The sequence below is a fragment of the Dermacentor silvarum genome, chromosome 1 (assembly GCF_013339745.2).
Source record: "Dermacentor silvarum isolate Dsil-2018 chromosome 1, BIME_Dsil_1.4, whole genome shotgun sequence".
In the NCBI taxonomy this organism is placed as follows: Eukaryota; Metazoa; Arthropoda; class Arachnida; order Ixodida; family Ixodidae; genus Dermacentor; species Dermacentor silvarum.
The window spans coordinates 183,441,838-183,469,655 of record NC_051154.1 but is presented as its reverse complement, the minus strand read 5'-3'; the positions used below and the strand labels follow the sequence as shown (position 1 = coordinate 183,469,655).

General features: G+C 46.4%; 1 protein-coding gene across 5 annotated transcripts in view; it reads right to left on the bottom strand.

The window, feature by feature from the left end:
• The window catches only part of LOC119436507 (serine/threonine-protein kinase 31-like), a 222,350-nt gene that overhangs the window by 174,951 nt on the left and 19,581 nt on the right, over positions 1 to 27,818 (bottom strand). For 3 of the 5 annotated variants that reach the window (XM_049658155.1, XM_049658154.1, XM_049658157.1), the window contains 2 exons: positions 21,323 to 21,411; positions 2,808 to 2,863 (listed from right to left, as the gene is read on the bottom strand). In XM_049658155.1, coding sequence (XP_049514112.1) covers positions 2,808 to 2,863; positions 21,323 to 21,411 — 145 coding nt within the window. The remainder of the gene's footprint in view (positions 1 to 2,807; positions 2,864 to 21,322; positions 21,412 to 27,818) is intronic. The other 2 variants (XM_049658156.1, XM_037703374.2) reach the window with 1 other exon arrangement.

Sequence of the window (27,818 nt, the reverse complement as noted above, 5' to 3'; positions counted from 1 at the left end):
TCTGTCTTTCTGTGCGCAAAGTTTACTATCTCTGACTCCGCAACCTGTTTATTTGTCTTGTTTGACGCATAATATACAGTGACGTTTGCTTAAATACGTAGATTTATTGGAGACTTAGACGTATATTTAAATATCTTGTTGCGAGGTGTTGTGTATACAAGCAGTGAACTTTGTTTCCAGCAACTCTTTTTTGCTCTTTAGCGAGTTGTATCTTCGCATTTGTATATTCCATTCTATCTTCGCATATCTAATGTATATTTTGCAGAACTCCTACTTTTATGTGACTGCCACAGATACGAAGATGAGAGGATTGCCCTTCGGACGGCTTTGGGGCACTTAGACGACAGACCTTTTACGGAGGAAAAGATCTTGAGCGCGTGGCCTCGTGCGTCTGCTATGTGCAGGGCTACAAAGGCGCTGCTGTGCTTTTTGAAGTGCGCAAGCCTGTATGACCGCCTGTGACGAAACTCAGCGATGAACTCTTAACTGTAAATGTGCAACGTGTGAACTGTGAACTTCTCTCTTCCTTCTCTTTCAATCCCTTCTCCCCCTTCCCCCGTGCAGGGTAGCCTACCGGGCTCAGCATGGTTAACCTCCCTGCCTTTCCCTTATGACTTCTCCCTCTCTCTCTCTCCTACTTTTTATTTGTGCTCACTGTTGCGAGTATAATCTCGGTGTAATTACAATACACGACCGGTAACAGCTGCTCCTGCGCAATCTATTGCAGCGAGGGACAGCGTCATTGAGGTTTTTTCCTGGCCGTTGCATATGTGCAAAAATGCAAGCAAGGTTCTTGAATGACGAAGATTCATCAAAATATTTGTCCTCAACTTATTCATTTCATGGCCTTTACGTTCTTCATATCAGCTGTATACACTGCTTTGCTGGTTTCGAACTGATATAGTTCTAATGTCCGTGTGATATTTTCTTTCCTTATTAAATAGACAAAAAAAAACGCGGCCGCATTGATATCAGTTATTTCTGCCAAAATTTTTAGGACATATGAATATATTCTTTTATGAAAAAAATACTTATTTTACTTGAGAGTGCGTAGCGTTCAATAATTCGTTTGCAGCATCTAATATACAATGGCATTGGCAATGCAGTTATTATTCATGTATTTGATCCCTCGACAACTTCTATAAGGAGGAGGCCGCGCTGCAGCCTGAGCCCCCCCCGAACAAAATTTCTGGCTACGCCACTGGTCCGCCGGGTGTGGGAGTAAGCCGCCGGGCCGTGGGCCCGAGCTTCCAGACTCCTACCGGCAGAACCTGGTCTGCCTAGCCTCCGGACCTAGGACAAGGTGCCACTGCGAGACTGGAGTGAGCTGTCGGGCCTCGGGCCCGAGCTTCCAGATTCCTACAGGCAGAACATGGACCGCTTAAGCTCCTGCGCCAGTACAAGGTCCCTTCTCGTGACAATCTGGAGTTCGCTTCCGTCGACAACGGCTCGGCGTTCATCTACGCGACCATGTGTCCGAACTGTTGGTGAGCCACACGCCGCTCTGATTCCACTGTCCTTGTGTATTCGGACACACCTAACTATAGGATTACAATTGCAGTGATGTTAATGAGAATCGTATTTGTTATAAGCAGTGTAAAGTGCTCTATTTCTTTTATCCTTTGTTTGTGTACTTTCTTTCCGCTTTCTATATGTAAATATACATTCTTTCACTTCTGAAATCAAACCCTCTCATCCTTCATTTGAATAGAAAACATGGATAGCAATATTATTTTAAGTTGCTTTTCATAAACGAACCGTGACACGCCAAAACTAATTGCACAACAGTGCGGCAATTGAGCTAGAAAAAGAATACTTTTGGAGCAGTATTGAGCAACAAATTCCAGTCTGCACAAATGAATTAGAACTGGAGCAACATTCCGACTACTGACCCTTTAATAAGAAGTGTTGCCTAACAACATAGCAGAAAAAATGTTTTTCTTGCTGAACTGCTGTATTGAGTAAGAAGTTTCAGACTAAATGTCTTCGGACAACACTGAATGACAGGCAGCAAGCGTCACTTGTTGGTTTACAGCTGGAACACAGGATGAGAATGAAGAAGTTTGGCACACGACTCTCCTTTTGAAAGCACAGACAGAAAGACATGCAAGATCTCCAGCTGCAGTGCTGTTCCACACGTGATGTAAAGCGAACAAAAATGAGCACCAATGGTTCATATGACGAGAGCTGCCTGTACAAATTCCGAACGAATCCGTAAGTGGCTAGGGGTGGCGCCCACTCCAGTTTTCTGCCCGGTGTTTCCCCCTATTAAGTTCCTGCGAAGTATTATTTTCTTTTCGTTGATAACGCGTATTCTTAATGTCTTTTACACATTTAGATAGCAAACATGTTTTGTTTAATGATTATGCGTATTCTTGATCTGTTTTGCAAATTTAGATCGAAATTATAAAAACATATTTTCCAGGTATTTGTATGTGCGGTGATTAAATAATTAAAGAATTAACCGTCTATAGGCACAAAACAATTATCAGTTTTTATAGAACAAGTAGTCTTGCCTTCAAAAGCAAAGTTTTAACGAAACCCACACCATTAAGAAAAATTTTTCTTTCGGCAAAAATATTTCAGCAGTCAACACTAATGAAATTTATTTTAAAGGAGATCTGAAGCATTCAAGTGTAAAATTCGGGATACATATATGATAAAATGAACAAAATGGAACTGGTTGTTTACACATCAAACTGAAACTTTTTCCAGCACAAAAACTATCAGCCCTCTCAACTATGCAATCCCTACACCAAGCACAACATAGATAAAAGCACTCTGCAAGATGTGAGATTTTTACTTACTGGAGCAGAAGGTATGTTTGAAGACTCTTTCTTCTGTGCAACCTTCTGTGCAGAGCCTGCATGATAACAGTACAATACATCAACTTACCACCTGTTGCATAACCATAATGATGACCACACAGGGTTTTCCAACTATAATGCAAGAAGCTATAGTAAAAGATATCTCATTCTATGTGAATAAGACTAGGTGCTTGTTGTTTGGAGTCTTGTTGAAAAACCACCACTATTCTTTTTTTCTGACATACAATTACAGTAAAAGCTCTTTATTTCACACGTGACCTCATTAATACAAAAAGGAGTATTTCAAGCTACAATAAAATCTCGGTGATACAATCTCGCGGGGTCGCGCGAAATATTCGTGTCACCCGAAATTCGTATTAAGAAAAATGAATTTATTTTTACCAGAAAAGATTTCTAATAGTGGAAACCCATTGATACCTTCCTCGCTGCTGCGTTTTCCCAGTTGCTACATTGTGTTTTTGCGGTCCCGACCTAAATCCCATTGACTTCCATGTATTAAGTTCCCCGTGATAGGCCGCCAATCTGTAATGTTCCTGCATCTTACGTTGTGTTTGAATGTGGCGGTCATGTAAATTTATCGGCTTGTACGTTGCAACAAGCGACTGATGCATTGCAACAAGCAACCGGCACAGTGGAGATACGACGCAGCCGCGCGGGTGCCGTATCTTGAAAGCAATCTGACATGCGCACCCGCGCTGACTTCATCGTCAAAACAATCTCCGATGTTGGCAAAGTCCGCCTAGTGCCGGTAGCTTCGTATGCGCTGTGCCTTTGACGTTTAGTTCGCGTTGAAGCGAGAGACAGCGCAAAGGTCAATTCACTCCCTGCTGCTGGGCTTCCTCACGGCAGCGTTTCGATAGCGAGTGTCCGCGGTCACCAAGCGAGATGTTTACCTGTGAGCGCGTGACATCGAGCCTGTTAATTTTGTTAGTAAGCGAATGTTTACAAGTTTATACGGCCGGTACAACTACTATCCTTATTTCGTACAGCTGTCTACTAATTTGCTATCGCAATCGTTGCTTCACTTTTCAGGCAAAACTGCGACTTTTTTTTCACGGTTCCTTGAAAAACGTATCAACGGAGTTCTACTGATCGTGTACGTTTTCTTCTTGCCCAAATCGTCAACGATCAGCTTCTGAAAGGCGTTAACTGTTTTTCGCACGCCACTAAACGCCTGAGCACGTCGAGTGCAGGGAGCGTTTTGGCAGTCGGGGCTGCGCTGCGGTCGGCGTTGCAGCAGTGGTCCTCACCTACTTTCTCGCTAAGCATCGGCTAGGCTGTGATGTGATCCGGTCCGCTCGACGTGGGGACCAATGAGACATTACGCAGCCGCTAGTAGAGCACCTAGGATCTCTGCCAGGTGGGGTGGGGGGTTAATTTGTGTGTGTGTGTGTTGTGTTGCATGATATGCTATTTCCTTGCTTTAGTCACAGGAATCCAACAGCAAATAAAATGCCTAATTGTAATAGAGACACCAAGGTTGATGACAATGTTTATTTCTTCAACGTTTTACTCAAAGTAATTTAAAAGTGAATGAATAAATACAAGTCAGTGATAGAGTGTTTTTGGTATTCAGGAAAATTCGAGCTCAATGCAGCTCCTGAATTGAAATGGCAATGTGAAGAGAGCGCTGAAGGTACATAGACTGGTGGGGCTGGACGCGTGGGGGGGGGGGGGGTTACAACACCGAAACCCACCCCCGTCGGTGCACCATTGGCAACCGCATGACGTAGCTGGTTGCTTGGAGACTACGGACCTGCCCAGATCCCACTGAGCCGGTGTCATGAGCCAATAAAGGAAGAAAGAAAGAAGAAAAAACAGAAGACAAGAAGAGAACAAGAAGACACAAGGAGTCGGTGGCAGTAATAAAGAAAAAAGAAGTTAGACAATAAGAGCGTCTGAATAAATGGGAGAAGAGACACGTAGCCAAAGAGAGCAGCCCACCTACACTCTGGGACGAAGGCAGGCAAAAGGAGCTGGAGGCCGAACAGGAAGGGTGGATCCCGGAGACTGCGGCAACCCACTGGAAGCTATTCTTCGGCTGCCGCGGCCACGACCCGCGAGCCGAGTGGACGTCCCACCGGAAACCGCAGCTACTGGTTTTTACTGTAACTACCAATGTGCAGCCCATCTCCATAGAACTACATGTATTAAAAAGCTTGTTAATTCGCACACTAATTGGGTCCACCACAAATAATTTAAACTGCGTGCCGCCGTGGCCGGCTCCTGGCCTGTGCTGGCGGTGACTTTTTCAGCTAATGGACAGGTGGCGCAACGTGCTTATCACCCTTGTCATTCGGGCTCTTTTTTACCTCCACTTCGTGCAGGCTCGTGTAGACAAGTGTAGTGCGGGGCAGAGGCTATGACGTGAGCTGCACTTGGCTCAGTGGAATGTAGTCAATCAGAGCAGACTGCACGCCGTCTTCTACATCAGCAGACGAAAAGCACCTGACTCCGCACATACTGGCTGCATATATGCCCTTGCCTGAAACTAAACACCAATTGAAGGGTGTCCTTCTACAAATCTAGAAAAACTGCAGCTAAATACATCATGATTGCGCAGTGCACGAAGACAACCTGTCAATGCATATAATACAGCGCAGTCTGAAACAGCCCGCACCATCTGTGAGCAAGATAATTTTACCTTCTTGGAAGATTAGCTCATCTTCCTCTGTGACACATGCTCACGCCAGCGCTTCGTTACGCTCTTTGCAGCGAATATTCACCACTGTCGCTATATCAGCGCCGACAGTCACAGACAAGATGGCTCCACGCAATAGCAACGCCAGCCTGCTTTTTTCTCGTCTGCTACCTACATTCATCGAAACCAGCGTAGAAAGTAGTCTACTGTACATCTATAAGAAATGGCTTCATGTAGGTGGTCGGAACTACACTTTTCTACACCAAGTAGAAAAAAAAAAAAAAAAAAAGGCAACTTCCGACACTAGCTACACTCATGTAACCAGTGTAGGCAACAAAAGTAGCCCTATTGTCTCAGCGACACCTCCCTCAAATCTCAAAGGCTATGCTTTTGTGGACTGCATGTACCGAAAAAGATTAAAGGAGCTGGAATTACGTCATGGCTGCCATGTTATGTTTACTCTTCCATTGTGGAGCGTCGGGTAGCTCGCCAGTTGCAAAGGTTGAGCAAGCAAGATAATCTACCCCATTTTTCATAGTCATTGTTGTATCAGTGCCCCGCTGTTTATGAGATGTTTCTGTGACGGCAACCAGACCTATACTGTGTGCCCCCCTCCTTTTACTGGAAGCGCCATTTCGCATGGCAAATACCGAAGACTAGTGGGCCTGAGGAGAATGATCACGTTCCTGTTCAGTTACAGACCTCACAACTGTTAAAAACAACATGAGAGCGCGGGGCCAGAGATATAATTTGTGCGTTCTACTGGCACACTCATGGTATCTGCGGAATTGTGCACTCAGCACATAATCAAATGCACCCTGAGCAGAAGAGCGCACGGCACATAATATCGCTGATAATACGAGAGGGCAAGTGAAAGGCGCCAATGCTATCACCGTTCATGCACTCGCAACACGTCAGTGCATGGCCGGTACATGAAGGTCTGTACATGAAGTGTTGAGCAACATAGACTTTGCAGACAACCATATTTACTCAATTGTAACGCGAGTTCTTTTCACGATTATCGTGGTTTGAACTTCGACCCTCGCGTTACGTTTAATAACAGCAAAATTGACCATGTGAAAACGAATATTCTAAATTTCTCCGTTTCCAGCATTACATTCAATCTATAGACAAGTCGACCAAAGTCAAAACATGCTTTTTTGTTGATATTGCCACGACCTTGACACGACTGAAAGCCACTCGGTGCAATTCCATGCTCGGCATGTTGGGTTGCTCTACAAAGAAGACAACGACGAAGGTGCCAGGACAGCTCCATAAAAGATCTATAGCGTCGACCGAAGTATTTTGTGGTTTTGTCTGTGACAAACTGGTGGACGTGCTGGGTACACGTCTATGTACTCTGACCCCCAGGAACTGGAAGCGGACAACCTACGCAAAAGCCGACGGCTTCAAAGACTGCCTCCGGAATACGGCCTTCAAGATCTGCCAAGGATGTCGACCACAACCGCAAGCCAGACACAGGAGACATACGGTACGGGACAGCCTCCTGCGTCGCTGGTTCTCCACACGTCACGCTGGCTGCGGCCGTTCCATGGTGAGCCTTTTGAGGACGTGGAAGACTGGCTCGATGACTTCGATCGTGTGGCCGAGGTTAATGATTGGGATAAACGGAAAAAGCTAAGGAACACGTACTTCGCCCTAGAGGACTCTGCCCGAACATGGTTCACTAACCACGAGCCATCTATTACCATCTGGCAAGAATTTCAACGGCAGATACGCGATACGTACAGCACTACCGCAAGAAAAGAGCGAACAGAGCAAGCCCCTCAGAGTAGGGTTCAAAAGCCTAATGAAAGCGTAGCGATGTTCGTAAAGGACATGTCGCGGCTTTTCAAGTGCGCTGACCCTGGCATGACAGAAGCGAAGAAGGTCCACCAGCTGATAAGTGCAGTGAAAGAGCAGCTGTTGGCAGGATTAATGCGAAGGCCTCCAGCTACAGCAGCCGAGTTCATCAGTGAGGCGACAACAATGGAGCGAGCCCTTCAGCAATGCTCCTCGGTCTATGATTTCCAAATCACCCTGGGATCAGCATCTTCTCTCTCGTTGCCCTGCGACACCGATGTGCTTCGAGAGCTTGTCCGTAGTGTCGTGCGGGAGGAGCTCAATCGACTACAGGGAGTGCGATTTCAGCCGACCGTAACGTCCCTCACAGATATCGTCCGCGAAGAAGTCCGCCAGGCCGCACAGCCATTTGTGCAAACCCTACCTGAAGCCACCCATGTACTGACTTATGCGCAAGCAGTGCGGCAACCTGCGCAGCCCGTGAACCACCGTAACCTGCCTTCTACTGAAGAACCGCTGCGCCACTTCCAGGGTCAAGCTACGCATACAACTATGTACGAGTCCACGAGCTCCCGAATCAATGCGCGAAAGTCAGACGTGTGGCGCACACCTGACTATCAGCCACTCTGCTTCCACTGTGGCGAAGCGGGCCATCTGTACCGTGCCTGCTACTACCGACGAATAGGACTCCAGGGTTATAACCCCGGCGCTCGTCGCCCACGTGAGGGCCCGAGAAAAATCCAGCAATATCTGGCCAGCCAACATTCGTCGCCGTACGCGCAGTTCCCAGCATTTGAACAGTCCCTGCCAACGAGCCGATCTCCGTCTCCACAAAGACGCCAGTCACGATCACTACCTCCTCGACGATCAGCGTCACCTAGCCGCTACACTACGCTCTCCGCTTCTGTGGGCAACCGGCCCACTAGCCCAAGTCGGGGAAACTAAGAACAGCGACCTCGGGGCGTGGGGCCGCTGTCCAACGCACTTCGAAAGATCCTCCGCTGCGACACCCTGACGACGACAACAATAATGACAACGACGACTGCGTACCTTCAGCACCTTTCTTCGGTAACCACCCGGTAACCGCTCTTGTCGATACTGGTGCCGATTATTCTGTTCCGAGCGGACAGCCGGCGGTCATGTTCTCACACCGATTGGCAAATGCACTGCAAGGGTACGCATTCGTGAGGCCACATTTGTCGGTTCATTTATTATACTGGCAGAGTGCTCTCGGCAGGTCATACACGGCATGGACTTTCTTCAGGAGTACGGGGCAATCAAACCTTCGTGAGTTGCTTGTCACTTTTTCCAGCGAACATACTACTCATTCGGACGACTATCACCCACAGCCCACGGTGTTACGCATTTCGGGTGACTGCGCTACTTTGTCACCACGGAATACTACGTTGATCACTGTGGAAACAGACGACGATCCTCCCCATCTCGGAATCGCTGAAGGGAATCTCACTCTGGTTGGCTCGACAGGTTTGCGTAGCCCGCAGCATCTTGCAGCTGTCGTCACGGACTGCTCAGATTTTAGTGACCAATTTCAGTCGTGAATACCAGAGCTTCGTCCCACGAACTGCCATCGCCTATTTGAAGCCAGTCAGTGACTATCCTGCTTGTTTAACTGTAGGACAGAATGGTGGAGATTCTACCTGTGACGTACTCGCCAACAGCAAAATTGATGTGAATTCCAAATTATCAGGAGAACAACAAGCTAGCATTCGAAGCCGTTTACAGTCTTTTGCGGACTGTTTCGCTTCAACATCGAAGGTCAACCAAACGCCTATTGCGAAACACCGAATTATTAAAATCCCGATGAAAGACCCGTGCGCCAACATGCCTACCGTGTTTCTGGTAAAGAGCAAGACGCCATCCGAAATCAAGTCCAACAAATGCTTACCGACGACATCATACAGCCAGTCCATGAGCGTCACCTGTAGTTCTGGTGAAAAAGAGACGGAACAATGCGTTTCTGCGCTGACTATCGCAAGCTTAACAACGTTACGAAGGACGTTTATACCCTTCCCCGCATCGACGATTCTTTGGACCGCCTTCGACATGCCCGATACTTCTCATCGATGGACCTACGCAGCGGCTACTGGCAAATAGAGGTTGATGACCGTGACCGCGGGAAAACCACATTTATTACACCTGATGGACTCTACGAATTCAAGGTCCTTCCTTTCGGATTGTGCTTTGCGCCTGCTACCTTTCAGCGCATTATGGACACGGTACTCTCAGGTATCAAGTGGCAGTCGTACCCTGTCTATTTAGATGATATCGTTGTGTTTTCAGAAACTTTTAAGCAGCACCTACAGCACTTACAGGCAGTTCTTGATGCAATTCGTACTGCTGCCCTGTCTTTAAAGCCTGAAAAATGCCATTTCGGGTATGACGAACTCAAATTTTTAGGCCATGTCGTCAACTACGCAGGCATTCGACCAGACCCCAACAAAACCATTGCTGTTGATTCGTTGCCGACACCTGCAAACAAACACAAACTCCGCCATTTTCTAGGGCTTTGTGCATATTATAGACGCTTTGTGGTTAACTTTTCAAGGATAGCCGAACCTTTGCAGCGGTTAACAAAGGATAATGTTCCGTTTGTGAGCAGGACCAACAAGAGGCCTTCTGTGAACTCCAGAAACGCCTGCAAACACCTCCAGTTCTAGGACACTGACGAAGACAGTGACACAGAGTTGCACACGGATGCCAGCAACGCTGGCCTTGGTGCCGTCCTCGTACAGTGGCAAGATGGAGCCGAGCGCTTAATTGCGTACGCAAGCCGCACTTTGTCTCCAGCTGAAAGGAACTATTCCACTACGGAGAAGGAATGCTTGGCTGTTTGTTATGTGGGCAATTGGTAAGTTCCGACCACATTTGTACGGCCGATCGCTTCGAGTTGTGACAGATCACCATTCATTGTGCTGGCTCGCCAATCTGAAGGATCCCTGTGGCCGTCTTGCACGCTGGAGTCTTCGCTTGCAAGAATACAACATGATGATAGTGTTCAAATCGAGGCGTAAACACACCGACGCCGACTGCTTGTTGCGTGTGTTATAGTGTTATGTTGTACTGGAGGGCACCACGGGTGGCGCCTAGTTTGTATATATTCCCGCCACTAATCGATTAAAAGGATCTTCATTTGCTACTGTCGTCGTGCTTGCTTGCGCTGGCTGCCACTCCGCAGGGCCAGTCGGAGATACAACAGCGTGCTCCACTTCAACCGGCGCCATTCAATGTTGATGAAGACGACGCATTTCTTTCCATTGTCACAGTGTCAGACATCAGCAAGCAGCAGCGCGATGATTCAGAACTCTGGCCTCTCATCGACTATCTTGAGCACCGTCTACCAGAGCCACCTCGTATGTTCGTCCGAACGTTATTGTATTTTCTCCACAACGGCGTCCTCTACAAATTTGGTTTTCACTCGACCGCAACCGCCTGCCTCCTTGTAGTGCCGTCCACATTATGTGACGACATCCTGCGGGCCTCTCATGACGAGCCATCTTCGGGCCACTTGGGATTCGCACGGACGTTTTCACGCATACGCCAAAAGTACTTCTGGCCTAACCTCAGCCGTCACGCGACGTAAAGCAATATGTGAAGCCATGCCGCGACTGCCAGAGACGCAAAACACCACCCTTGCATCCCGCTGGACTTCTCCATCCCATTGATCCTCCACGGATCCCTTTTCAGCAAGTTGGCATAGATTTGCTTGGACCATTCCCCACGTCGAGGGCTGGTAACCGTTGGATTGCTGTTGCCACAGACTACCTTACACGTTACATCGAAACTCGAGCTCTCCCACGAGGCACTGCTAATGATATTGCGACCTCCTTTGTACATGACATCGTACTCCGCCACGGTGCTCCAGCAGTGGTTATAACCGACCGGGGCATAGCATTTACAGCGCAGCTCACAGAAGATATCATGCATCTCAGTGGTACAGTTCACCGCAAAGCCACTGCTTACCATCCCCAGACGAATGGGCTCAGAGAAAGGCTAAATAAAACGATCGCTGATATGATTTCCGTGTATGTTGACATCGACCACAAAAACTGGGACAACGTTCTCCCATATGTTACGTTTGCGTATAATACTGCCGTTCAAGAAACTACTGGCTTCGCCCCTTATCGCTAAGTGCATGGCCGGGAATCTGTAACAACGCTGGATGCAATGCTTTTACCCACCCACTGTTCTAATGTTGTCACTGATTCTGCCGAATTCGCTCGATGCGCCAAAGAGGCACGCCAGCTCGCACAAATGCGTATCCGCTACCAGCAGCACAACGATGCCGACCGATACAATCTTCGTCACCGAGACGCCACTTATCAACCTGGTGACAAAGTATGGTTGTGGACACCGATCCGCCAGCGTGGTCGGTCGGAGAAACTTTTGCGCCGCTTTCTTGGACCCTATAGAATCATTCAACGACTTGGCGACGTCACATACGAAGTCATTCCTGAAGTAGAAGGCACCACTCGCCGTTCCCAACGCCCACGCCTGTCCGATGTCGTTCACGTCTCTCGGTTGAAGCTCTACTACTCCCGCTGACCGCAAAGCTCTACACCTCTCTCACCCTCTACGTATTCCTTAACTATATCACTGTGGCACCCCCCAGTGCATAAATATTCCGCATCGAGACGATGCTTCTAGGGAGGGGGGTAATGCCACGACCTTGACACGACTGAAAGCCACTCGATGCAATTCCATGCTAGGCATGTTGGGTTGCTCTACGAAGAAGACAACGACGAAAGGTGCCAGGACAGCTCCATAAAAGATCTATAGCGTCGACCGAAGTCTTTTGTGGTTTTGTCTGTGACAATATCGATTCCATTTTCGCAGTGCTTGTGACCAGTGTAAATAAAACGATCGCTGATATGATTTCAGTGTATGTTGACATCGACCACAAAAACTGGGACAACGTTCTCCCATATGTTACGTTTGCGTATAATACTGCCGTTCAAGAATGTCACCTTTACTTGGGAGTGCGGAGAGTTGCGAGCATGCGCTACTCTCGATGGAGGAGAGACACGACTGGCGGCACAGCAAACGAGGATTTAATATGTACAGGGACGGTGAACACACGCGACACACAACACTAAAACCACAACTAAACAACTAAAGGCACGCAAAACTAGACATAACTCAGCGAAAAAGCTTACTTAAAAGAACATCCAAATCTCTAACTAAATACAACCCTACTAGAAAACAACTATCTCATTTCCGGAGCCTAGCTCCGCCTTAAAGTCTCTCGGTCAGTCTTAGCTTTTGCTCGCCAAAGTCTGGCCACCTTGGCCCCGGCCTAACCGCGTCGTAAATTGGAAACGGGATCGTCTGTTACAGATCGTCGTCTTGAAGTTCTCGTCGCGTCCGTCTCGGGCTCGTCCGAAGCGTTGAGGATGCCGTAGGTGCCGACGTCTCGCGTAGTCTCTTTTGTCGGCGGTGAGCTCGTCAGCTCGTCGGTGATGAGCTCGTCAGCGATGGCGCTCGGCGTTGCTTAGGCCCACCTGGATAGGCCTAGCGTCGGGATGCGTCGCAACCTCTTCGTGAGTGCCGACGTGGCGTCCCGTGGAGAATCGAACGTGCCGGTCTGTCGCAGAAGGGGGATCCTCTCTGGGGTGCCTGGTCCTGCCGTGAGAAGCTGGAGCCCGTCCAGGAGCCTCGCCCAAACTTGCCGAGGTCGACGGCCACACCTTGGACGGCCAGCGTCGCGGACTCAACCAGACCCCCATGTCTCCCGTCGCCAGAGCGGAGCTGGCGATGAAACCTTCATGACCCGGTGCCACGTTGAAACTCCACGGACAGCGCCGTTCATCCCTCGACTATGCCTCGGTTCGTGCGCCTCGCGCGCTCGCGCCGTTCGGAACACCGGGCATCGCGTGCTCCTCTTCTTTTCGCGCCACAGGCGGCCTCTTACATGTGACAAAGAAACTACCGGCTTCACCCCTTTTCGCTTAGTGCATGGCCAGGAATAGTACCATGCGGCTTTTTGTACTTCAACTCCATTCATTCGCAACGCTATGGCGATGAAGTGTGTTCGGTATGGCGCCCAGCTTCAAGAGATGAGCAATTTTGATGGTCAAGGAGCTGGAAAACTCTGCAATGGCTTGGCAGCTCGACATCAACGAGATGGTGATTCACGAATGAAGGGGCCTGTGGGAGGCCCTATTAACATAAGAGGCTAGTCAGAAGGGCTCTGTGGACCTTGCAGTGGCCTGGTACTGCCACCGAATGAAATCGTTCTGACCCAGTTTTTATAGTCTTTGTCGTGTTAGTGCCCTGTTGTGTGTGTTATGGGACATTTCGGTCACACCAACCAGACCTGCACTATGTGCCACCCTCCTTTTACTGAAACCGCCATGTCGAGTCTTTATAAAAATGCTTAATCTCAAATGAGCTCAACAGCACGGAAGAAGACTTGATTCTCGGCGATAACAAGAGATAATTTCACTTTCACGAGATTCGGCTCATCCCGACACTGAACCCCTCGAAGTACAGGGCCCACAGCTTTCCTGGTGCTGATAGCGAGCTTGGCACAGTGCCAGAAACAATTTTGGACGCTTTCGAAGCTGAGTCGCTGGAAATTTTGCAAAGTTAAAGTATCTCCGAAAGTGATCACCCGAGAATACCGCCCAAGGAAAGCTGTTTTCTCAGACGAGTGAAGTTATTTTTTAACTGTAATTCCTGGAATAAAGGTACTTCTTTTTCAGTTCATCTTGCATTAGATTTGCAATTTTGATTTCGCGTGACTGGAAAGTCGACCCTCGCATTACAATCGCGGTAGCATTAATACGGTTCCCAAGTGTCGAGAGCTGCACCATGGTCAGCGTTGACCATGCAGTGGAAGACAGTGACATGAGGAAGCATCGGTGCAACCTTTGTTATTGCAGATAATGGAAGGACAATTCTTGAATTGCACATGGCTGTTCTTCAGTTTAGAAGAGGATGAGGATGATGCCTTTCAACACATTAGAGCTCTTGAAGATAAGCTTACAGTGATCACTTTCAGAAAAAAGAAAACGACCAAAGATTTATTTCGTGAAAAAAGGTGGTTCAAGAGGTCCTCGCAGTCCTTTCATTATCAAATATAGCCTTCTGTTTATCTCCTTAAACAGTTTCAATTTCGTTTAATTTGAATTCAGAGAGTGCACCCGTGAAATTCGAATTAACGAGCTTTACTGCACCATATTTATGCAAATATACCACAAGGATTTTTTCCCAATATGCTTACCATCAATGCCACCCCCCCGTTTTATGGATTTATGGCTGCCACCCCCCCGTTTTATGGATTTATGGCGTTTTATGAATTATGGCTGATGGATTTAGTTACTGTTTTTATATGGCAAAAGCAGTGCCCTATTTCCAGCGATCCACTTTGGAGAGAGTAGTGCAAATTGTAGCACTTAATAATCTTTGCAGTAGTGCAACAGCCAAAATAGGATCTGGAGCAATTTTTGGAGCAGGAAAATCTTACTTTTGGAGCAGGAAAATACAAATTTGCAGGTTGCGCAGGTTATGGGAAAAAAAACTGTTCTGGAGCAGTAAATCCCAAATTTGGAGCAGTTTCACAAAAAACGCTTAATCGTACAACACCCCAAAATTTACCCTGCATAATAAACGCACCACCCAACTTTGCATTGGATTTCTGGGAGTATATACAGTAATTCCCATTACCAGCGTAGGTGAGGGCAGGGGCGCGATCGGAGCGCACGTTCAGTTTCACTGTGCACGGTTGACCTAGGCCGCGCCCGGCGAAATTGAACGCGCGCTCCGAACAACGACCATGATCGTTGTGTGCCGTGCACTGCACACAACTTTTTCTGCCAAACATGTGGAAAGTACACATGCATTTCTTCGTGAGTGGTTCCCTTTCATTTTTTTACTTTTTTTCTGACTTGTTGCGATGTTCCGGCGGTAGTCGAAACATGCAGGGACTGTTTGACAATCTTGGTATTTCGGTGGTGGCCTCCAGTTTCGGATACTATGGACTTCGGATAAAACATTTTTTGTCGGATTATCAGGGTCCGTTGTAACGAGAGGCGACTGTGTACACACACACACACACACACACACACACACACACACAGTCGAGTACGCTACAACTGCCGTCAAAATCAGATTGGAGGCTATGGCCACGCAAAGCACGCTCGGTTGACCTCCTCTGCCACTTAATTGCTATTGGTTCTGTGCGCGCTATCGAGTTACCGCATGCCGTGCGAGGACGGAGTAGCAATGCAAGGGGCGGCAGGCCGACCGCGAATCAACCGACCCCGAAATTGTCGCCTCTACATATTGCTGTTAAGATACGGCGCGCCGTTGCGCAAACTTCACAGTTGCTACCGGAGTACAAGCTAACCCACTCCCTCCCGCAATACCCTCTCGCAATAACATCCCGCTTTCCTCCTCTGTGCGCAATCTCACGGTCGCATGCTTTCACTCGCACATAAGGCATACGGCGCACCAAGACGATGTTATCACCTTTCGACTTTATACAGAACATAGCAGCAACCAAGACTGCAGAAATGCGCCTGGTGTGCCTTATCATTGCTATCGCAATTATGTAGCAATGACACCCATACGCTTGCACGTGACCCGCATTCACGGCGTGAAACTGCACTAATTTTTTCAAATTGTATACCGAACGAACAGGTGCTTCTTATACACCAGTACAACTTATATACGTGTTTTATTATTTTTGTTGGAAGAACTGCCGTTTTTAGGAGGGTGCAACTTATACAAAGGTGCAAGTTACAGCCCGCAAAATACGGGTACAGTGTAATACGGGCGAACGAAAGCCGCGAACGAAACCGAAACCATGGTTCGAGAAATCTTTGCGATGGCGTGGGGGCAATGGTCGAGACGTACTAAAGGCGGTCAATGAAGTGTCAACCTTCCGAGAAAATGTATTTCGCGCCGCAGTTACAGCATTTTGCGTGCAGTGCAGCCGACGCCTAACTAAAAGCGCGTGCCCGGCCGATCGCAAAACACACTTCGCGGCACATTGCACCATCGCAATGAAGCAGTTTGAATTATCTCAATTTCATTGCATATTTATGACAAAGTCGGCAAGCTTGCGCTTACCGTAAGTTTTATTTCCAGAAGTCGGTAAGCCTGGATTTCTTACGCTTCACGGCAAGCAAAGGCGTTACGCGAGTCTCACAGTCCGTTAGAAGAGCCATCGCAATCTCATTGTAACCGAGAAATTTCGCGGCTGGTCGGGCACTTTGGCGCAGCGTGGCGCAATATCGACATATATCACGGTTTTGGCACTGATCAGCGCAAAAGTACGAAATTGTATCAAAATGGTGCCATTGGCACAGCTGTTGCACCCCCGCCTTTGGCAATGGAGGCAGTATTTGTCATCGCACCAATGCAAAGTAAATGCTGTTGATCAACGAAGTCATCAATAAGCTATCACAAGAATAAATTGCTACTTTAACAGCTGGCGGGTAGCAGTAGTGAACATGCCAAGAAGTGGCATTTACTAGGATGTGTTTAATTTGTTTTTTTCTATGCTAGATTATGAATTAATGTTATTAGCACAGCTGTCTGCACTGACACGAGCTGACCGATGAAGTGAGAGAAATACCGTACAATGAAAGTTGAGAACCTACAAGCGTTCTGCTGGCAGAGAACAGTTATGGTCTCCAAGTTGATGGGAGATGAAAATGTGGTGCAAGCTCTGAACATTTTTCCATCAATAGCGACGGCATGACAATGAGCGAAATACACCAACGTGGTTGCATGTAAATATGTGCACAGCACTGCATTCATATATTTTCTGCCCACTTGCAAAATAAGCAAGTTTTTTTGCCCAGGTACCGTATTTTCCGGAGTATAAGACGCGGTTTTTTTCTGAGTTTTTCTTTGGTGCGACTTATACAAAGGTGCGACTTATATATCTTTTTTTCCCCTTTCACTCTCGAAATTGTTTCCTTATTTTTTTTTTAAATTGCGGCAACGAATGTCAGGTTGTTGAGTGAGCAGTTGAAGCCAGAACAAGAAGATTCAGGTCGCAAAACACCGAACGCAACTGAAAAATAAAAGGGGGGAGGCGAGGGGGTCGCCGGGTAATGGCTGCTGTACTTCGCACAAGCTACTAAAACAACCAATAAATTTCGTACTTGCGAGCCACGAAGTTATTTTTTTTTTGTTTTAATATTATTTTGGCCTTTTTAGTATGTTCTTTGCCATTCTTTGCCATTCTTTGCCCATCGTGTGTGTGCGGTCTGTGGCTGTTCTGTCGCCATCTTCGCTTTGTGCGGCTCGTTTCACAAGTGCGTATTCGTTTCTCTGGTTCCACCATGCCGCCTCGGCAATCGCGCAAGAGCTACACAGCAAAGTTCAAGTTGACAGCGGTTGAGTTTGCGCTTGAAAATGGTAACCGTGCCGCTGGGCGACACTTTGGTGTGAGTGAAAAGATGGTGCGCGACTGGCGCAAGTCGGAGGAGAAGCTGAGGGCTATGAGAAGCACGAAGAAAGCTGACCGAGGATTGAAAGCCCGATGGCCTGAACTTGAAGCCCGCCTGCGCGCGTGGGTATTAGAACAACGTGCGGAAGGCAGGGGATTGTCAACTGTGCAGTTGCGCCTGAAAGCGTGCACGTGGGCTCAAGAGATGGGAGCTGTTGGTTTTGCCGGTGGAACTTCTTGGTGCTTCAGATTTATGAGGCGCAACTATTTGAGCATCAGAGCGCACAACGCTTTGCCAAAAGCTGCCCGAAGACTTCGCCGAAAAGTTGGATAACTTCAAGGCGTTCGTGAAGAAGCAAGTGGAGGAAAATGAGATCGCGGAGAAGCACATTGTCAACATGGACGAAATTCCATTGACATTTGATATTCCGATGGGACGAACTGTTGCGGAAAAGGGTGACAAGTCGGTGCTGCTGCGAACAACAGGACATGAAAAATCGCATTTTACGGTTGTCCTTGCATGCTGCGCCGACGGAACCAAACTGCCACCGATGCTCATATTTAAGCGGAAGACACTGCCAAAGGACAGCTTCCCTTCAGGTGTCCTCATCCAAGCGAATGAAAAGGGATGGATGGACGAAAGCATGATGAGCATTTGGCTTGACAGGTGTTTTGTTAAACGACCAGACGGCTTTTTCCATGTAAAAAAAAGTCTGCTCGTCATGGATAGTATGCGTGCGCATATTACCGACTCAACACTGCGGAAGGTAAAGGCTGTCAACTGCACGCCTGCAGTCATTCCAGGTGGTATGACGAAGATTCTGCAGCCTTTAGACATCTCCGTCAACCGCAGCTTCAAAGCTGTACTGCGGCGTTTGTGGGAAAGTTGGATGACTGAGGGCGAACATAGCTTTACGGCCACTGGACGCATGAGACACGCGACGTATGGCGAGGTGGCAAAGTGGGTCGACGAAGCGTGGGCTACCGTTTCTGTGTCGACGATAACTGCAGGCTTTCAAAAAGCTGGCCTTGTTGCTTCAGCGCCTGCTAGCGATTGTGACAGCAGCAACTCTGAAGATGACGATGTCTCTGCAGCCCTGCCTAGTGAAGTGGCCGAACTGTTCGACAGCGCATCGGAGGACGAGGCCTTTGACGGTTTTGAATAACGCGCAATGTATAATAAATCTTTTTTGCTGCTTACAAGAATTAACTGCATTCTTGCCGTAACTTGTGGCACCTTGACTGACGCGTTAGGGGGATTCGGTTGATCCGGAATAGGTAAGTACATTGCATCTGAAACGGAGTGCATGCCGCGTCACGGTTAGTTGTGCTGATCGTGCGGAAAAGGGGTGCGTCTTATACTAGGGTGCGACTTATGTATGAATTTTTTCATGAAAACATGCTTAAATAGAGGGGTGCGTCTTATACAAAGGTGCGACTTGTAATCCGGAAAATACGGTAAATCCGTTTTCTGCCCTTTTTTTTTTTTGGACATACGATTATTCCGTATGTCGGGCAATTTCCACAGATTCTGAATAATATGTCTGCTACTGTTTATAGTCTTATATTATTGTGCATAGATGTTTTCTTTTTCTTCGTTCCCTCCCCAACTGCACTCTCGTCTTATAATTAAATATACACAGTAGTTAATGCCAGGGACAAAAAATTACTGGCGCTTACTCAGTGGACACTGAACATACACTTGGTGTTATTCAGATAGAATGACCCTTTCTTGGTGCTTCACGCATGATATCCTGAATACCCTACATACTTATAAATGCATATGAAGTACAAGCTGAAACAGCACTTACAATTAAAATAGTCCTTCCTATAAGACCTACCTTTCAACAACCACTTATGGCAGCATGCTGCTTAGCAAAAACTGCCAGGCTCAATTTGTGGATCTATGTTATGGTATGAAAGCATATTTCTACAGTATGTTTGCCACCATAGTTGCCGAATGATTTTTCAGACAGCAAGGACACCAAAATTTTTTAATCATCGTGCAATATTAAAAAATAAACTTCAAGGGACAAAAAGACACACATTCCATTTTGTTTTTATATTGCCAGCAGTACAAAACCTCGTTTACAAACTTTTGATCAGTGCTGCTTCATCGAAATAAGGTCAACCTGAAGTATTGTTATGAGCCCAGTTAACGAGTTGATATTTTCCGCTGCAATATTTTCCTTCCTGTTTCACATGCCCCGACTGCAGCAACTGTAATTTTAACATTTTGCGAGCACCTAGTAGAAATGTAGAAACTTCCAAAGCTTCAAACGCTTTGCAGTATGAACTCAGCATCACATTGCAGCCTGCTAGCCTTTTGTTTAGATTGTAGAACAGATGCTTCGGAGAGAGGGTGGTCGCAAGTTCAATTCCTAAACCAGGATGAATTTTTTTTCAACTACGAAGTCGATTTTTCAAGGACACCGAATGGGCTAATTCCTGGCATTCTGCTAAACCCCAATGGCAATATTCCCAGAAGGGTAGACCTGCCTCTTTCCAACAAAAAGATCAGCCAAATTAAATTGTACACAAATTAGAAACAAAAATATAGCTCATTAAAAATAAGCACATCAAATTGTATCAACGTTTTTGGTACAGCTTACCTGATTTTTTTCTTCTCGTTTTTGGTACAAGAACCAACTCCCCCATGCGTTCAAATTCACCGCATTTCGATTGCACAAAGATTTTTCATTTTCAAGTTTTATACTTTTTTTTTTAATTTCGGGAGATAAAAATAGGGTGTTATCTACCACCTAGCAGATAATCTACAGGAGTCCATCAGTTAATAGTTATTTCATTGACTGTCTGCACTTGACACACAAGAAAAATGCATGCTCATCACGTGCAAGCAACATCCTTCAAAATCAAGACAGCAGCAAGTATTAGTAGCTGATGTAGAGTTAACCACAAAATATTATACCATGGAATGTAAGAAAAAGCTGAATGTCTCCACAGCCTCATAAAACAGCCTGGTATTTGCATTTCGAGCCTCAACTACAATATGCTAACATTGTCGTATACAGTTGTACTAGCTACTGCTATAGGCTGCTCGGGAATTGAATGCTTTCCGAGATCTCGTGGTCCGTAAACTTTTGCGATTGACTGAACAACCAGCAACCTGTGCAATGACAACAAAAAACAGCGCAAGCAATTAGGAAAACGCTAATCTTGTATAGCTCACACACTTCCGAAGTCCTCACAGACCAAAACTTTCACTTCAGCACATGAACACACATAATCAGTGAATGCATTTAAATGCAGGGTCCCCATTTAAGTTCCACATTGTGAATTTTTACAGAACTGTACATTAAAATTTATTGCACGCATGAGAGAGCCAACAGCACATCTACTACATCTGCAGCATTGCACACACAAAATAGTGAGCAAAAGCCCACTACATGTGAACCAATGAGCCTACCTTTTTGTAATATGAATCAAATACAAATGCCGTTTCTGAAAATTCTATACCTTTATAGACAAGCTCAGTGCACAATGTGCCCATAACTGCAAATCAAATTGCCCAAGAATCTATCTAGCAAATAAATAAGTCTTGCTGGAGCTGCTGGCATGTGAACATACACACTGTACAATGAGGAAATTATAAGGCTTGCTCATTACCAAGGATTGCAGAAAGAGCCATACCTTTCATCTTGGAATCTGTGCTGCCTCCACCTGTTTGCGCAGGATTCCCTTCCGATTGTTGAAGCCTACAGATAAAGGTGCAAAATTGTGTTACAATAACACTCCAAACAAACAGCCCATAACACAAATTTGAAGTTCCATAAAACAGATAAAAAGGTATAAAAACTTCTATCTCTATCAGGCCAGTAATTAAGCATGATAATCACTTCACACATAATGCACACCATTCATGTTCGCAAGTCATTTTTTTCTACCAAAATACAACTTGTGTGCACAATACTTCGTCCCCAATTAAGAGCGCAGGGTAAATGGTGACGTGCTTTTTTCGTATATTAAACGAAAAATCTGTTTCCGTTCTCGTTTTAGTTTCAGACAAGGGATCAGAAAATAATTTATTTAAAATTTCTCTATAGTTCTTACAAGTCAGTTGTTTTTTTATGTAGATGGAAGTTGTGGGCCAGGTATGTATGTCCCATTCTAAGTGGGCACAAAACTACTATGAAGCGTTCTTGGGTTTGTGCAAAATTTCCATTCGTTATGCATTGGTTTTATAACATGGAAGAATGGGAACCGAGGGGCTAGATTTTATTAGTCAACCACATAAAGCCAACAGACAACGAAGCCAAGGAAAGCATCGGGGAAATTAAGTGTAGTTGAAATTGGAATGTAGAAAATAATGAAGAAAAGGGAAATGAAAGTGGACGAAAAGATAACTTGTCGTCGGCGGCAGCCGAACCCGCAACCTCCGCATTACGCGTGCGTTGCACTACCAATTGTGCTACAGCGACAGCCATCAATTCGTCCACTAACTTGAGTATTTATGTTTACTAGATCTAGCCCTAGGAGTGTTAGCCAGCGCCACTCAGAACCATGGTGGGCGGACATCCTTTTTAGCCCGATGGCGTCACGATACACGTGATCTTGGGAGAGCAGGAACGTGGCTAATAAACCCTCGCCAGCTACCTAATGACATCAAGGCTGCCAGATTCGAGACCCTCGTAATGAAATACGAAAGAAGAATGGGAACCGAGGGGCTCGATTTTATTAGTCATAACCACATAAAGCCAACAAACAACGAAGCCAAGGAAAGCATCGGGGAAATGATGTCATTAGGTAGCATGCGAGGGTTTATTAGCCACGTGCCTGCTCTTCCAAGATCACGTGTATCGTGACGCCATCGGGCTAAAAAGGATGGTCCACATCTGCCCACCATGGTTCTGAGTGGCGCTGGCTAACACTCCTAGGGCTAGCCGACCTCTCCTCCCTTCTCTTCATTAAAATCTACTCTCTCTCTCTCTCCTAGGGCTAGATCTAGTAAACATAAATACCCAAGTTAGTGGACGAATTGATGGCTGTCGCTGTAGCACAATTGGTAGTGCAACGCACGCGTAATGCGGAGGTTGCGGGTTCGGCTCCCGCCGGCGACAAGTTATCTTTTCTTCCACTTTCATTTCCCCTTTTCTTCATCATTTTCTACATTCCAATTTCAACTACACTTAATTTCCCCGATGCTTTCCTTGGCTTCGTTGTCCGTTGGCTTTATGTGGTTTTATAACATGGAGTTATTTATATTTTAATCCCACATTAATTGCCATTGTTTATTCAGTGCTTGCAGAAATTCCGCCGTGCAGTCAGTTGACAGCGTAAGCGGTGACGTCAAAATCTCTGCTGCTTATTCGGGAGCATCTCCACTAGATTCTATGGCAGTAGGGCCAGGTAGCATGACGTCATGGATCGGAGTGAACAGGCCTTGTGCTATCTAGGTGGTGTCTTAGTGAGCTGACTCTTGAGTGAGTTCACCAACCTATGTATACATTACATGACAGTAAAGTAGTGACTTCTGCGAAGCATGAGAAAACAGACGAGTCCGTGTTGCATCAGCCAAATATAAGGACAATTTCACACATTACAGTTAGTTTTACGTGTTCGATGGGAGTATTTCTTGCCATAGATGCGCACTTATCTGCTTTTTGATTTCCACTTATCCTGACATGGCTTGGAACCCAGCAGAATATTAAAGCTTTCCCCGAATTGCTGGCTTCTGCAATAGTATTTATTATGTCTCCTACAATTGGCAATCTGTACTTTTTGGATGCTAAAGATTCAAGTGTGCTCAAGATATCGCGGTAAATAACTGTGTTACGGCCGTCGTCTTCTATTGTTTTATTTACTGCTATGTATAGCGCAAAGAGTTCAGCAGTGAAGATCAAAGCATGATTTGGTAAACATATATTTGGCAAACCTACGTAATTGTGTGTTTTGGATCCATCTGTGTAAAACAGTGAAGTACCGGTATTTTTCATGCACAATGTAGAACACTCTGATCAAGTGCTCCCGCGACATTTCAGTCTCCGTAATGTTTGTTAATGTGAAATCACAGATAGCATGCAGGTTATTCTATGGAAGTAATGTTGGGGGTCGTTTCAAGACAGACAGAATACTCTTCGGGGGTATTTAATTTTTGACATATTTCTTCAAATCTGAGACAAAGCGGCTTTACAGTAGAGGGTCTGTTAGTATTAAGGTTTCTTGCTTTGCACTGTGCAACAATGTTAAAACAAAGGTGTGAAGTTAATGTGCATACTTTCAGTGCACATGTTACTAAAAGCAAGCAACGACTGTCGTCTCGAGATGATTCGTTGGTTTCTACATACAGGCTAGCCACTGGAGATGTTCCGCATGCTCCCGTAGCAAGTCGGAGAGTAAGGTTACGTATGGGATCTAGTCTGCAAAGGCATGACGGCTTGCTGATCTGTAAACAACTGAACCATAGTCAAGAATGCTGCCAACTACCGCATTTACTCGCATTATGAACACTTTTTTTTCCCGAAAAATATGCACAAAGTTGGGGGGTGCGTTCCTTATGCCAGGTAAAATTTTGAGCGTTTTTTTCCGCAGCGACCTCTAAAAAAAGCGCAGTTTCTCCCGAAAGGCAAACCATCGATTGCGATAGCAAATGCTTAGACAGCTATACTAAGTAAGGAGAGAAGCTTTATCGACCCTATAATCTTGCAAAAATTCGCTAACTATGTAAATTAACAAGCATGGTGTCAGCTCGCACAGGCAAACATGAACACATCATACTCGAAGACGGACACTCGCTGTCGAAACGCTGGCGTGAGGTAATGCGGCAACAACAGCGAGCGAAATGACCATGCTCTGTATCGCTTCAATGCAAACTGAGCGGTGAGATTAGAGCACGCACAAAGGTATAAGCCACCTTCGCACCTTAACTCAGCCCCTAAAAGCAGATCGCTTTCAAGATAGGGTTCGCATGGCCACGCAAAGCGCAGTTGCTGCGCCGCACTCCTCCCTCACTTCCACTCGGCGCCATGAGCGCAACGGAATACAGCGCGCTACCTCCCCGCTTTCCTCCCTTGAACGCGGGAGATTGAGCCGTGATTGTCGGTGCCCACGGCAAAAATGCACCTGGAGGGTCCGTATAGTAGCTATCGCAATGAAAGTAGGAGACACGGTACAATTTGGCATCCGATACAGCATTCAATACAATCGTACCCGCCGGACGCCATATCGAATGCCGAATTGTACCTTGTCTCTCCTACATCCCGGCAGCAAGTTCAGGGTGCGATCACTATGCGAGGAAAAGAAAAAACACGTCTTGATTGGAAAAGTGGAGGTGCGTTCATTATGCAAGTAAATACGGTAATCGATATAAGTGTAGGATGCATGTTCTGTCCGATCCCCAGCTTTTTCGAGATAAGATCTTTAGTATGTTGAGTGCTTTATTTGCTTTTGCTTTCAATGCATTTATATGCATTTATGTATCAAAAACCAAATCTAGAAATTTGTGTTCCTTTCTCACGGGCAGATTACGTTGATTGAGCTGTAGATTATGGTCTGGCTGGAGTCTTCGTTTACGTGAGAATAATACAGTCCGTTTTCTCATTTGAAAACCGGAAACCATTTTTGTCTGCCCATTCAGACTGGTTGTTTATGGTTAGCTGTATCTGCCGTTCGCAGGTGTTAATGTTGGAAGAGCGGCAAGCAACTTGTAGGTCATCCACATACAGTGGAATCTCTTTGAAACAATTCTGCATGATGAGTTTTTCGGGATAGCACAGCCGAGTCCCGCTACAACGAAATTACGGGACACGCGAAAAATTTCGCGCAATGTCATTTTCGTGGGCTCTGCCAACTTTTAGGATGAGGTCAAAAGAATCCATTACTTTCAAAGCAGTCGCCGGAGTCAGTGTCTAGCGGGTTGTCATTTTCTCCAGACGACGAGACGTTGGCATCACAATGAACACAGCGGCTGCGGCGCGGTCCTCATCTTCAAAGCAATCAGCAATGTGGGCAAAGTGCAACTAGTGCCGGAAGAGCCGTGTGCGCTGTGCTTTCGACGTTTAGTTCGTGTTGAAGCAAAAGACGGCACAGAGGTCAATTCGCTCGCTGCTATTGCCGTGCGTTCTTATTCTAGCGTGTTGACACCGAGTTTCCACGGTCATCGAGCAAGATGTGTTCATGTTTACCTGTGCGCGCATGACACCGTGCTTGGTAATTTGGTTAGTAAGCGAACGTTCAACAGTTTATACGGCTGATAAAAATACTATCTTTAGTTCGTATAGCTGCCTACTAGTCTGCTGTCGCAATTGAAGCTTCGCCTTTCGGGCAAAACTGCGAAATTTTTTCCTTTGGCTTTCTACCTCGGCGATCATACATGCCTTTTGGAAAGAGAAATTTACGCTTCTTCGTTGGCGTTGCCATTTAAACCGGACACACACACCACAGAAAACAATTGTGGTGATCCCGTGCAGTCTCGTGCAGGCGCGTAATGACCACGCGTGGCTTTGGATTGCAGCGGCTTAAATTGTTATTTTGAACTTGATTTCGTTCGTGAAAACCTCATTCAAGCGGACGTATGATCGTCACAGCTTTGGAAGGGCCTTCTACTTTGACTACTCAGCAGTTCCAATTTCAATTCAGTCCCAGCTTCGTCCTCGAAAAGTTAGTTAAAGTGGAAATTCCAAATAAGATGCCTTCGTTATGGAGACTTTTTTGTATTACTTTCCATGGGCAGCTGACGGAGAATCGGAAAATCTTCGTTGAGGCGGAAATTTTGTTTAGCGGTATTTGTTGTAGGGGGATTCGACTGCATGTTTTTTCCTTATATACGAATTTTTGTCTTATTTACGATTATGTTCAGATAATACAATTTTCCGATGATACATTTTATTTACCGGTTCCCATGAAGATAGTATCAAAGAGATTTCACTGTACAGTAGAACCCCACTGATACGTTTTTCACGGCACCTTAAAAAAAAGAAAAAAAGTAAGAGCCGGGAAACACAAGAGCCAAGAAACAAGAAAAATTGAGAAATGAGAGTAGTGTTGAACTGCTCACAATATTACTTTAATTCTTACGTGTGCAAAAAAGTCGCAGTTTCACCCGAAAGCCGAAGCATCAATTGCGATAGCAAATTAGCAGACAGCTATACAAAGTAAGGATAGCAGTTTTATCGTCCGTATAAACTTGGAAACATTCGCTTATTAACTATATTAACAAGCATGGTGTCAGCACCCACAAGCAAACATGAACACATCACACTCGATGAGCTCGGACACGCGCTGTCAAACACTGGCGTGAGGAAGCGCCGCTGCAGCAGCGAGAGAAGTGACCTACGTGCTGTTGTCTATCGCTTCAACGCAAGCTGAGCGCCGAGAACACACAGCACGCACAAAGCTATGAGCTGCCAACGCACCTACACTGCCTAGACTCTGCCCCCAACGCAGATCGCTTCTAAGATACGGCCCGCGCGCCGCCGCGCAGTACGCAGTTGATGCCAAGAGTACAACGCCGCGCGGCCCACTATCCCTCCCTCCCTCCCTCACCGGTGCCTCGAGTGCAACCGAATGTGCACTTCCTCCCTGCTTTTCTTTCTTGCGCGAGCTTTAGACGTGGTGGTCGGCTCCCCTCCGGAACACCCTTGCGCCAAAACCAATTTTAGAGCCACAACGCGTCACAGACACCATCTTTAGATAGCAAACAGATCTTAAAGGCCATGCTTTCGCTAGTGGAAACTGAAAACACGTCATAGGTGTTGCCCCCGACACTTAGGGCGGCCAATGCCATCATCAAGCCACCGAGCCAAGCGACATTAAAAGTCAAAATGGCCGCTCGGGTCGGCGCGGTGTGGCAGTTCACAACGTATGATGCGGGAACGGTCTCAGTTACGACGCAACAGCGGGGTTACCAATGCATCGGGTTCTATAGGAGCTGCGCCGGGACCCGCCGAAAAGGACGTATCAGCCGGGAAAATGCAGCACCCGGGAACGTAACAGCAGGGTTCTACTGTATATGGAACGCTCGACAGAATTGGGTATTTTTGCGACGGAATTGATTTTAACTATAAAGAGCGTTGTACTTAATATACAACCCTGTGGTTCACCATTTTCCTGAGTAAAAATGCGCGAGACGGTTGTGCCAATGCGTACCTGAAAGGTGCGGTTTGAC